At 43.5% G+C, this 12,974-nt stretch overlaps 1 protein-coding gene across 2 annotated transcripts in view; it reads right to left on the bottom strand.

Moving 5' to 3' along the window:
* The window catches only part of KEL (Kell metallo-endopeptidase (Kell blood group)), a 58,621-nt gene that overhangs the window by 29,281 nt on the left and 16,366 nt on the right, over window positions 1–12,974 (bottom strand). Inside the window, exons 8-11 of one of the 2 annotated variants that reach the window (XM_063129006.1) lie at window positions 12,635–12,823; window positions 7,683–7,828; window positions 3,791–3,920; window positions 2,604–2,714 (exon numbers count right to left, since the gene is read on the bottom strand). In XM_063129006.1, the coding sequence (XP_062985076.1) occupies window positions 2,604–2,714; window positions 3,791–3,920; window positions 7,683–7,828; window positions 12,635–12,823 (576 nt within the window). The remainder of the gene's footprint in view (window positions 1–2,603; window positions 2,715–3,790; window positions 3,921–7,682; window positions 7,829–12,634; window positions 12,824–12,974) is intronic. The other variant, XM_063129007.1, reaches the window with a different exon arrangement.

Below are 12,974 nucleotides of genomic sequence, written 5' to 3'. Positions count from 1 at the left end.
AGTCACTATTTCTGATCATGTAAGCATAGTACTGAGAGGTAGTCATTCTGGCTCACAAATGCTGACATATCTCTCAGAATTAACTACATGTTACCTTGATAACTTGATTAACAATCCTATTCCAGTTTTTAAAAGGTAAATACCAGACCCAGGTGCTCTCTCAAGAGAGTAAATATAACCAGTGGGAGGTTTCTCCCTAACGCTGATTGCCGTATGTGGGGATTTTCATTGAGGTTGTGGCTGGGAAGGGAAATTTTAGACTTGCCTTCCCTGTGTGCTGTGGTGATGATTACAATCCTCCAACCCCACTGTGCACTCGGTATTCAATTGAAAAAACGCACAACAAGATTGGTAATCATGTTGTTAATATAACTTGTATTTAGGCCCTCAATCGTCAATAAAAAGTCTGAAAACTGCATATTATCCAGCAGTTTAATCAATGTTGAGGCTCCGACTTAATAGAACCACTATTAAGAAGCTTCTGCAAACTTTCCAAGTCATTTGCACATGAAAAATGTAATGCGTATTTTTAGCGCTGGCTTTGACATACAGATTGTGAGAAATTGGATTTTAATAGAGAACCATTTTAAAGACAAGTTTTTGTGTGATTTTTCTTGAGCCTGACAATCTATTTATGCTTAAATACCAGTTGGGGATCAACATCATCCCACAGCACAGATCACAGATGCTTCTTTCCTACTGCTAATCTATAACTGGGAAATTCCAAGAAAGAAAATATGGCATGAAATCTGGATCTACAATTTTATATGCCCCATATTATATATTTGTATTATCTCTGAAGCTAAAGGCCTGTGACCTGATGAACCTGAATTTTGCCCTAAAGCCAGAAGTTTGTAGCATTGCTTGTTGAAAGGCTTACAGGGGTCGGTGACTGGAGTCTGTCAGAAGACAAGGGCCCTGGCCTGTTTTGCCAAAGTTTGCTTTGAGCTGGAGGGAGACACGGGTTGCTTCTACCCTTTTCTCTGGAATCAATGTCACTCACTTATTAGGGAGAATCAAGATGACATTACTGCCAGCTATTGCCATCAAAGCATTTTCTGTGTTGTCTTGCTTTTTACAGGCCCAGTTTGCTTTCGGACTTTAAAGGCAGTTCCAGCACCAGCCTGTCCTGCATAGACTGGCTGGTGGAGGGGGGTAAAGAGGACCCTCCTTTCTGCATTATCTGCATTTTTCGATTGTGCTGCCATTCCTTGTTCCAACATGCAATTCAATCCCCAAGTAAAATGCAAAGGCACCTCCTTAAAACACATCTTTGCACCCATGCCTATCTGTCTTCTCCTTTTAAACTTTCCTTCCACCTATCTTGACCTCTTAGATTAAAAATCTGTGGGCAGAGGGTATGTCAAAGTTTTTAATTTCTGTACAGCACCTAGACATCATCCTCTTCATCATCTGAAGCTGCCTTATGTGGAGCCAGAACACAGTATGTCCTACTTAAGTGTGCAGTAGCAATCTAAGGTTTCAGGCAGTAGTTTTCCGAAGATCCCTTTCCTTACATAAGGACTGAACTTTGGTCCTTTCATATGTACTCTACCACTGAGCAATGGCTCTTGCCCTAGTCCAGTATATGCAACTGCCTTGTACTGAATAAGACCATTGGTCCACCTAGCCTACTAATTTCTCTCCATAGTCTTAGGGAGAGAACTTTCCCAAGGGTGGGTGGAGCCTTGCAGGATTTTATTGGTTGTCCACCTCTCTGGCGTAGCCCCTCCTCTTTCTCGGCGTGAAAATGAAACACGTTCAGAAGTCTGTGTCTTTGGAGGTCCACCCCAGCTCCACCATGCAAGTCAGTATTGTCCCTGTAAAAGCAACAGTAACCCTTTTCTCGTTTGTGTATACATTGCGAGAGGGGCTGGAGTGGTGGGGTGTGTGTGTTACACTTCTCTCCCGTGCGTGCATGTGGGGACTGAACAGAAAGGACTAAAAGTTTTCCAAGAGGCACAGGTGGAGCAGCTCCCATCCCATCGTTAAGTGCTGATTCGTCAGAGGTCCGCCTCCCCCAACCCCATGTGCAAATCAGTATCGTCCCTGTAAAAGTAACCGTAACACTTTTCTCCTTTAAGTATACACCGGGAGGAGGGATTAAATGGAAACAGGTTGCATGTGCTCAGGTCCGTTGCAACCACCATCTCCTCCCCGCTTCCCACCTGCTTAGGAATTCCTGAAATACAGAGCCGAGCAGGAGCAAAATGCCAGAGAGGGGCAGGAGGAGGGGCAGGAGGGGACACTCCCCTTTGTGGAGGGGCAGGAGGAGACACTCCCGAATGATCCGGACGTCAGCGCTGCACCGCCCAACACCTGCCCACACAAAGCAGGGCATAAAGTGACGATGGCAGTGTCATGGCATGACCGCAAAATACACATTTTCCCCATAGCAAGATAACATGTGAAAAGGGACGGAGGGGCAGAAGACATGAGAGAACAACTGCACAATGACGGCGTCGTGTAAAGTGCCTGGGAAAACCAGTGACCAAGCCATGATGATCCCATGAAAAAAACGCCCGTCTGAAGACGCTCATTAATTGAGAAGGACAAGAGAATAGATCAAAGTGAGTCAGTGTCTGGTGTTATTGAATACCTACGAGATCCTTGGCCTTCTGAGGGAAAATCTCCTTCACAACCATCTTCCCAAGTACAGGGCCAAAAAATGTGCTGGTCTCACTCAGGCATTTCCTCCAACGCTCAGTTCTTACCTAAGAAAGAAAGAAAGACAGAAAGGAAGTTGAGCACTGGGTACAATTCACTGGGAAGTTCTCCTAAGCAAGTACCAAAAATGAATGTTGCCTATGTCAGGGCATACTGCCCCTACACGCTACACTTGTGACATATATATATATATATATATATATATATATATATATATATATCCTGAGAAAATGATGGCTAATGCTGAGCTAAAATGGCTCCCCCAGGTTGTAAATGTCAAGTAGCTTTTTAATTATATTTCTAGGGGTGGGGCTTGCTAGAACAAGAAGTGGACTTCGCCTTATTGAGTTTCTCCCCATTCCTTTAATAGAAGTATAGCTCCTTTAATAGAAGTACAGCTTCCAAATCACGTGAGGTACTGGTTCCTCTCTATTCGGCCCTGGTTAGGCCTCATCTAGAGTATTGTGTCCAGTTCTGGGCTCCACAATTCAAAAGGACTCAGACAAACTGGAGCATGTTCAGAGGAGGGCAGCCAGGATGATCAGGGGTCTGGAAACAAAGCCCTATGAAGAGAGACTGAAAGAACTGGGCATGTTTAGCCTGGAGAAGAGAAGATGGAGGGGAGACATGATAGCACTCTTCAAGGACTTCAAAGGTTGTCACACAGAGGAGGGCCAGGATCTCTTCTCGATCCTCCCAGAGTGCAGGACACGGAATAATGGGCTCAAGTTAAAGGAAGCCAGATTCCAGCTGGACGTCAGGAAAAGCTTCCTGACTGTTAGAGCAGTATGACAATGGAATCAGTTACCCAGGGAGGTTGTGGGCTCTCCCACACTAGAGGCCTTCAAGAGGCAGCTGGACAACCACCTGTCAGGGATGCTTTAGGATGGATTCCTGCATTGAGCAGGGGGTTGGACTCAATGGCCTTGTAGGCCCCTTCCAACTCTGCTATTCTATGATTCTATCCTCAAAAAGTCATATACTTTCTCTCTCCTCAAAAAGTCATATACTTTCTCTCTCCCTTGAGTTCCAATTTGCCCCATTCCCAAAGAAAAAAATCCAAAAAGAACTTTCTGCTCAGTGTTAATTGTTACTGCAATGGAAAATGGGGGAGCAAGTTCACCGTTTCCAAATCGGTTGTCCTGCTGTTCAGCATGCCTGTCAATTCCTGATGAGCTTTCTGGAACTGCCCATCCAGAGCCGGGGAGAGATTTCTAACCAAGCAGAGTATCATGTAGACCTGCAGCACATCTCTGCAAAAAAAAAAAAGGTAAAATACACAATTCATTTCACCACAGATGTATTTCAAATTTTTAACAAGAAGATGCATATATTATGCATGTTACAGAACCCTACAGTATTAACGTATTAAGTTAATATTATTTATATTTATTTATTTATTACATTTTTATACCGCCCAATAGCTGAAGCTCTCTGGGCGGTTCACAAAAATACTTAACGTATTAAGCGCAACCTGACTCCGCCCCCTGAGAAGATGTCGCTCTGAGCTCTCCATGTTAGCTCTGAACATGGAGTTAACGAAAGCTTCTAAAACCGCCATGAGATAACTCTGGCTGGAAATCTTCCCAGATTAAAAGGGGAGATCATGAAGGGACTGCCAAAAGAAATCAGAATACCATCTCAGCAGCTGTACTTGTTGGAAGCCAGCAGAATCTGCGAGAGGCGTAAGATTTAATGGCGTCTACAACGTCCCGGGACCTGTAATCTTCATCTTTAATGTCCTATATCTTTACTGTCCTATATCTTATCTTTAATGTCCTATATTCACTTCCTTCTCTGCTTTCATATATCCAAACTAATTTACCAGCTCTCACGGATTTGAAGGGAATATTAATGATGCTAACACTATGTCTGCTTTCAGTGTTTTGCAGGTGTGGCAGACAAGAACTTCCCTTATGCCATCACCACAATACTATTTATTTTTTCCACACCTCTCAGCATCAGCTTCACAACTATTTTTTTTGCTTAACCCAGGGGTTTTCTTCCTGGCTGCACCACCCCTTCCAATCAAGTAATCACACAGTCAGTTTGTTGATATAACAGTATCATTATGAAACCTATCAGATTTGTCATACACAGTCAATTCAGAGTGATGGCAATACTTCATGCCCTCACTTTGAATGGGAACTCACCTTGAAGCTCAACCCTAGTTGGAAATCCCCTTAGAAAATCACCAAAGGGGTACATTCCTAAATCTCATCCTAAATAGTGGTGGTATTAGACTACTGCCATCAGCAAAAAGCTCTATTGGTTTGAGCGGCTTTGCATGATCAGCAGGCAATTAAATAGAATTGTTAACTATGCTACGTGTACTGGTCACTTGCCGGGTAGATTTGCGTAAATACCCTTGGCAGCACAGCTTGTTGTGTCATGTGAACCCAGCCAGGGTGGCTTGTTGCCATGGGCAATAAGCCACTCAGAACCCTACAACAGGTCTAGGGTTACTTGTTCACAGTGATGCACCAAGGGACAAAAGCCTAGAGTCCCCCAAGTGACCACCCAGAGAGTGGCAGGTGATGGAGGAAGCATCAAACAGGTGGAGTTTCAGCACCTGGAACAGGTTGGGTACGCCCACTAGGGTTGATGTGGTTGCCACAGCATCATTCTTACTTCTAAAAATATGATATAGTCAGTGGTTGGGTTGCCAGGCATGTACACGCTCATTTTATTACTTGTACTTTATTTATTTATTGCATTTTTATACCGCCCAACAGCCGAAGCTCCCTGGGCGGTTCACAAAAATTTAAACCATTCAAAATATAAAACACACAGTATAAAAACATGATATAAAATACAATATAACAGCACAACCAGGATAAAATCAGCCGCAGTGCAGAAATACAAGTTTAAAATACAAATCTAAAACAGCAAAGTTAAAATTGAATTTATAGACTGTTAAAATACTGGAAGAATAAAAAGGTCTTCACCTGGCATCTAAAAGAATATAGTGTAGGTGTCAGGCGAACCTCCTTAGGAGCTCATTCTACAGCTGGGGTGCCACAGCAGAGAAGGCCCTCCTCCTGGTAGCCACCTGCCTTGCTTCCTTTGGCAGGGGCTCACGGAGAAGGACCCCTGAGGATGACCTTAGGGTCCAGCCAGGTACATATGGGAGGAGGCTTTTCTTCAGATAGCCTGGCCCCAAACTGTTTAGGGCTTTAAATGTTAATACTTTAAATATATATTATCCTTTACTTCAGTGAAATGGTACTTATTCCCAGGTAAATGAATTTAGCAGCAAAAGCCAATGCCATTATATTCCTGTAGCCATGATGATGTTCTGATTTAAGTGAGTTTAAAATGAGAAAACTGCACAAGCCTAGACGACTTCTTCTTCTTCTTCTTCTTCTTCTTCTTCTTCTTCTTCTTCTTCTTCTGGGCTGCCAAGCAGCTCTTTTTTTGCTCTTTTGCTCTAACGTCTTAGTCATGTAGAAGCAGTCATCAAGCATAGAATGGTGCTAGGGATGTGGCAGCATTTTATCTGGTTTGCATTGTAATATAAACCAATGTAATTTGTAGTGCCTGAACTAATATTCTAACCTGAATGCAATTATCCTTTGGTTTTCACAGTTCTCCAAATTTTGCGATGCAGTTCTCTGCTAAAAACAAACAAACACGCATACAAAAATGTGTACCTTAGGGGAAATTGCATATAATAATGCATACATTCGGAACAATTACATATTAAAAGGCATATTTTAGGGGGAAGTGCTTGCAAAAATGCATAAATTAGGGGAAATTGCTGCACTACTGCGTGTTCACTGCATTTGAATGGGGTTGCACTCCCCTTTAAGCATCAGCTATGCCTCTTGGGAATGCTGCCAGATCCAGCCCTGCTCCTAAATGCTCATGTGCCCATCGTGGGCAGGAGTGCTCTTCATCAGCTTTGGCTGGTGCATCAGTGGTACCCCTTCCTGAAGAAACCAAACCTGGTTATTCCTGACTGGTTTTAAATTCTGATTAAATTATTATGGATTACTGTCTTCACCCTCGATTTAGGCCAGATCCACACCAAGCAAGCTATAGCACTATGAAAGCGGTATGAAAGCGATATAGGGTATGTGTCAATGGGCCCCAACAGTTGTCAGTGCACTTCAATACCGCTATAAAGCAGTCGTGTGGCTCCTGCCTCTTATATACTGCTTTCATACCACTTTCATAGTGCAATAATCTGCTTGGTGTAGATCTGGCCTTAGTGTAAATGGAAACATTCTGGAAACTGAAATCACATTAAATAATGTGTGTCTAAACTTCTTCCACCACATTTAAAACCGTGTCCCCGTCTGTACCTGAAATGATATTGCTCTTGGAGTCTGGTTACCATATTTTCCTTTTAGAACTTCTTTTTATTTTTTGTTTTATGGTTCTACTGTGTTTCTATGACAAAATTGTGGTTTTAAACTTAGATTGCTGTATATTTTGTATGTTAATGTAATTGTTACAACTTTTCAGTTAAACAATAAATCTTCATTAAACTTTAGAGACATACCGTATTTCTTCGATTGTAAGACGCCATCGATTGTAAGATGCACACTAATTTCAGTACCACCAACAGAAAAAAAGCTTTGATTCTAAGAATAATACTCGCACACGCGATTCTAAGATGCACCCCGTTTTTAAAGATGTTTATTCGGGGAAAAAGGGATGTCTTAGAATCTAAGAAATACGGTAAATGCAGTAAGATAATTTATTACATTGGGGTTTAATGGTCTGTATTTTTAAAGATGTACTGCCAAGATGGGAGAGGGCAATGCTGAATGGACTCAGTTAAAGGCTGAGAGATGTGGTAATAAACAAAATGCACTACTTAGTCCACTGCCTTTGTGGAACAAGTTTTGTGGGTGTGATATTGAAGTAGCTTGTGTAATGGCATCTCTGTTATTTAAAATGCGTCCTCCTCTTCCTCTTCCACGTGTCCTGTCAATGCAGATCTGGATAGCCTGCCCTTCCTCTTCCAAGGATACAAAAAGCTACAGCATCACACAGCAACTCCTTACCTCTTTTTCTGCCATTGTCCAATCAATTGTGACATTCCTTTCAAGTAATCCATGTCATGCACGACAATTGCCTGGGACATGTTCAGCTGTACAGGGTAGAATGCTGCCTGGAGGCATGACAGCCAATCAATAGCAGGAGCCTTTTCCTAAAGACAGAAACAAACAGAATTAAAGGGTGAAACGTTTCACTAAGAAAGGCGATTAGAAATGCCACCCCCCCACCCCCACCCCAGTGCCATAATCAGAAGAGGCATTCTCTTATTATACAACTGTCATTAACGAGTTGGTGAGATGGATGTGAATTTTGTTTCTGATCAGTTTTGAGAATAATTTACCAAAATTCACAAAGTTCTCAGAACTTTTATTTATTTATTTATTTATTATATTTATCTACCACCCCATAGCTGAATCTCTCTGAGCGGTTTACAAAAAAATATAAAAAATAAAATGTAGGAGAAACAAACAGACAGGCCAATTAAGCCCCGGCCTTTGAGTGCTTAGCTCTTAAAAGACTGGTTTTGAATCCCTGTGGATTCAGTGTGGCACAGAGCGGTAAAGCAGCAGTTTCTGCAGCCGAAACTCTCCCCACGGCCTGAGTTTGATCCCAGCGGAAGCTGGTTTCAGGCAGCCGGCTCAGGTCGACTCAGCCTTCCATCCTCCCGAGGTCGGTAAAATGAGTACCCAGTTAGCTGAGGGAAAGGTAATAATGGCCGGGGAAGCCGCTATAAGGCCTGCCAAGAAAACATCAGCGAAAGCTGGCGTCCCTCCAAGAGTCAGCAATGACTCAGTGCTTGCACGAGAGGTTCCTTTCCTTTCCTAGGGTTACGATCCCTTTTTTTACAATTTGCTCTTTATCTTTGACACTAATATGGCAGGTAGGCATGTCATAGCCCTCTCCATGCTGGGAACTGTTGCACCTAGCAAGTTTGGCAGGTGCCGATGGGCGAGTATTTACTAAAAAAAATTAAAAGCTCTTCATATCATCATCATCATCATCTATATAAGAATATGGTGGTCTAAGGCTTATTACTAGAGATCTAACAGACCAATTTTGCTCATTTTTTTTTTTTTAAAAAAGGGAGCTTGAGCAGTGTAGATGTGCAGAAATTCTTGAAACTACAAGAAGTTCAAAGTTTATGCTTTCATAGCAAAGCGCTATGTTTCTTGGCTTGCGTCAGTCTCCTAGAGCTTTATCACACCAGCGTTATACTATGCAATCACTGTGAATTGCATGGAAAGGACTCAGACGTTTCCCGCCTTATAATCTGCTTTGATTGTGAAGTATTCCCAGGCATCCTGCCTTAATTGTGCAATAAAGCAAAACGATTCGCCGTGTTTAGCCCCTACATTTTGAGCGTATCTTCCGAGCCACCGCTGGGGCGCAGGAGCAGGATTTTAAAGAAATGCTTACATCTGTGTAAGCTTTAAAGATAAAGACACCAAAATTGGCACAGTAATAGATATTAGGGAGAGCTTTAAGCATACCAAATTTGAATTGAATTGGGTCATCTGTTGATTTTTTATGATTTTTTTTTTACATTTCCCCCCTTAAACTCACTTCCTGGTATGCAAAGGATTGCTGTCCCCCATAGCAACAACAACAACAACCACAAAAGCTTAGCACTACAGGGATAATCCGAGGGAAGCAGGTACGTGGGATGAAGCTTCTATTCCTCTGGCAATGGAAATCTCGCAACACCCTTCGTATTCCTGCCACTGCTGTCACACACAGGCAACATGGCAACACCTGGACTTTCTTCCTGCTGTTGAGGCCAGCCTGCGGCAACGTGGCACTTGGATGCTGAGGAGCCCCATCCACGTGTTGCTGTCGTTCGCATAGGTGCAGCAGCAACAGCACATACCCCTCAGCCCTGTTCAGGCCCATCTTGGGCCTGCCTCAAAGTCCTGAGTCCAGACCAGCTCGGAGAGGAAGCCCCCCTAAGAAAGTGGCCACCACAGATGAGCCACAGCTGGAAGAGAAACTGGGGCTGCACTACGAGTGGGCTGAGTTGGGTGACAAGAGGCTGAGGAAAAACCGTCTGAGCAAGCGAGCGCAAAGCACTCTGGGAGTTGTAGTTTGGGGTGGGTGGTGATGGGGGAGCCTTATGAAAGGAGAAAACAAGCTTCAATCCCCCTGCCCAAACCATTCACACTGGTGGTGTTGGGGAGTAATCCTCTGCCCAGGGATGCGCAAAGAACTCTGGGAATTGTGGTTCTGCAGGTTTTGGCTTTCCCTTAAAGAAATCGTCCCTGCTCTTTTTAAAAAAGAATGTTTGTTCATGTTTTCACCTTTGCTGGTTTATTTGGCCTAGATTTATAGTGTACACTTCTTCCAGTTGGAATGGGAACGGGCAAAAGTATTTTTATCCAATCATTCTCACACTACTAGCCCCCATGCCACATGGGGTTTACACTAATTTGGGAAAGAAAGAACATGTAATTTTAAAAACTTTTACGCAGTAGAAAGCCAAACTGACAGACTCACCCCTCCCTAACGGTGGTGGTGGTAATGGGGCAATAAAGGGAGGGGTAAGAGGAGGCACAATAGCTCAGAAATGGGTGAAAGGATGATACTGTGAATGAGTGGATGAAGGATGAACATATCAAACACAGAAATGGGAAGACACATTAGAACCCTAATTCTCTGCATGTAAGTAAATCTCACTAAGTTCAAGAGGATTTACTCCCTTGTAGGATCACATAGAATTGCCATTCTAGTTGGGGAGAGACTGTGGGCCTTGCTAGACCTACCTGATAATCCATGTGGGAGGAGGGGCCAGCCCCAGTCTACAAGTCAGACGCCACGGGCTGCAGGAAAGACCTGTCGCGTCCACCATTTTTTAATTTTTAAACGACCAGGTGCACAGGAGCGCACCATTGACCGGTAAGTGTTTTTTAAAAAAAGGGTTCCCCACTCCCCCCTGGCTTCAATTCCCCCCATCTGTTTAAGCTTTAAAGATAGAAACATCAACATTGGCACAGTAATAGACATTAAAGAGAGCCTTAAGTATTCCAAATTTGAATTGGATTGGGTCATCTGTTGATTTTTTAATAATTTTTTTACATTTCCCCCTTAAACCCTCTTCCTGGTATGCAAAGTGCTGCTGCCTGGGGTACAACAACAACAACAACGAAAGCTAAACAATATAGGGGATAATTAGAAAGAAACAGGTACGTGGGATGAAGCTCTAAGAACAGAAGAGCCTTGTTGGAGCAGTCCAAAGATCCTTCTTGAATAGCCTTCTTTTTCTCATATTGGCCAGCTAGTTGCCTCTGGGAAGCCCAGAAACAAGACCTGAAGGCAGTGGCCCTCCTCCACTGTACGCCCCGCAACTGTTATTCAAAGGTATTTTGTGATGCACTTTTAAAAAAAATCTATCATGTCTCACTCCAGTTGTCTTTTTTTTTCTCCTATTGCTTTAACTGTTCCTGACTGAGAAGTTTCTCCAATCCCCCATATCACAGAATCATAGAATAGCAGAGTTGGAAGGGGCCTACAAGGCCATTGACTCCAACCCCCTGCTCAATGCAGGAATCCACCCTAAAGCATCCCTGACAGATGCTTGGCCAGCCGCCTCTTGAAGGCCTCTAGTGTGGGAGAGCCCACAACCTCCCTAGGTAACAGATTCCATTGTCGTACTGCTCTAACAGTCAGGAAGTTTTTCCTGATGTCCAGCTGGTTGTCCGTTTTGGTTGTCCATTTCTGTGCCTTTTCTGACTCCGACTAGAACTGCACACAGTATTCCAAATATATATTGGAACAGAGATTTTAGGGTGATTGTTAAGAAAAACTTGACGAGTTGACAAGAAACATCTAATTTGGATGGGGTAGGGGTCCACTTAGCAAAGTGGTGGAATTTCTTTCCGCTGGAGGTTTTCAATAAACATTTGGACTAGCACCCATTGCAGGATGCTTTGGGTGAGAGAAAACTCTGTCTAAGGTCGAGATACTGGACTTCATGGTAGAAGCGTTTAGAAGGGGAAAACCCATCTTGCCATTCCTCTCACCCCACTTTTTAATCAAGTAGTCCTCCTTGAATTGAAATGACAGCCTTCCAGTCCAAGATTTCACTGCTTGTTTCCAATCAATATGTGAGTGATAGCCTCCCTCACCTCTCCAGCTCCTGCTCAGACACAAACAGTTCTTTGCCTGCCTGTTCCCCCTCCAGGTTTTCTGGCCTACGCTTGTTCCCTTTGTTCCTGTGGAGTGCTCCCTCTTCCAATCTTCCTCCCTGCCTCTCTTGACCTGCTGCCTTCTTCGAGACCCTGATTCTTCCTCTGCTTCTTATACCTTTCCTTTCCTTTCCTCAGCCTGCTTTTCTGTAGGATCAGAGCAGTTCAATTTAGCCTGCTTCTTTCTGACATTAGGAATGCTCAGCCCAGCTCTGGGGCGCCATTTTGAATATGCAACACAGTTGTTGTACCATGAGAACCTGGTGAACATGGGTAACATGAGGGTTAAACAACCCTCACATAACCCATCATCTTTGTTTAATCATAGAATCATAGAATAGCAGAGTTGGAAGGGGCCTCCAAGGCCATCGAGTCCAACCCCCTGCTCAATGCAGGAATCCACCCTAAAGCATCCCTGATGATTCCAGCAGACAGGGGAGACTATAGTGATCTTTAAACTCTATGGAACTTCCTCCTGTGGAAACAATCCTTGCATAACTCATGCGCACCGGGTTTTCATGACATGACATCCCCCGTGGGCACTGCAGCTCACAACCCACAACAAACCATGGTGTGTCATCCAAACTCAGTCACTGCCTTATGTTTCAAAAATACCTCAGTGCGTTTCAATATAGATCACTCTTTAACAAAAACGACAAAACTATTCCAAGTCAGGAAAACACGCATGTCCTCTAGACACTAATTTTCACCAGATTGCCAGGATGAGTTGAATATGTTTGTTATTCCCCACAGTTACGTTTCTGGCGATATATACAGACCTGCAGCTCCCCGATGGTGGTGCGGTAAAATAACATCCTTTTTTCCTGTCGCTTCTTTAAGGGAGTAACTGCCTTCTGGAGGTTGGAGATAAAGGAGAATGCCAAGGAAATGTAGGTGGAAGTAACATCTGTACGCCCTCCCATCAGCTCTCCTAGCTTCAAGAGGTACGAGTAGTATGAGCGTAGGACCTATAAAACAAATCCTTGCTATCAGAGCTCTTTTTGAACTTGTTCTGGGCCTTCTGTTCTATCAGAACAAAGTATAAACCTTTCAGGCACCTCACAGCCGCCTCTGCTATCCACATGTACTGGTACAATAAAACGTAGACTTCAACTTGAT

This window comes from Elgaria multicarinata, chromosome 6 (assembly GCF_023053635.1).
Source record: "Elgaria multicarinata webbii isolate HBS135686 ecotype San Diego chromosome 6, rElgMul1.1.pri, whole genome shotgun sequence".
Lineage (NCBI taxonomy): Eukaryota > Metazoa > Chordata > Lepidosauria > Squamata > Anguidae > Elgaria > Elgaria multicarinata.
The sequence above is the reverse complement of the archived record's forward strand: the minus strand, read 5'-3'. Positions and strand labels throughout refer to the sequence as shown.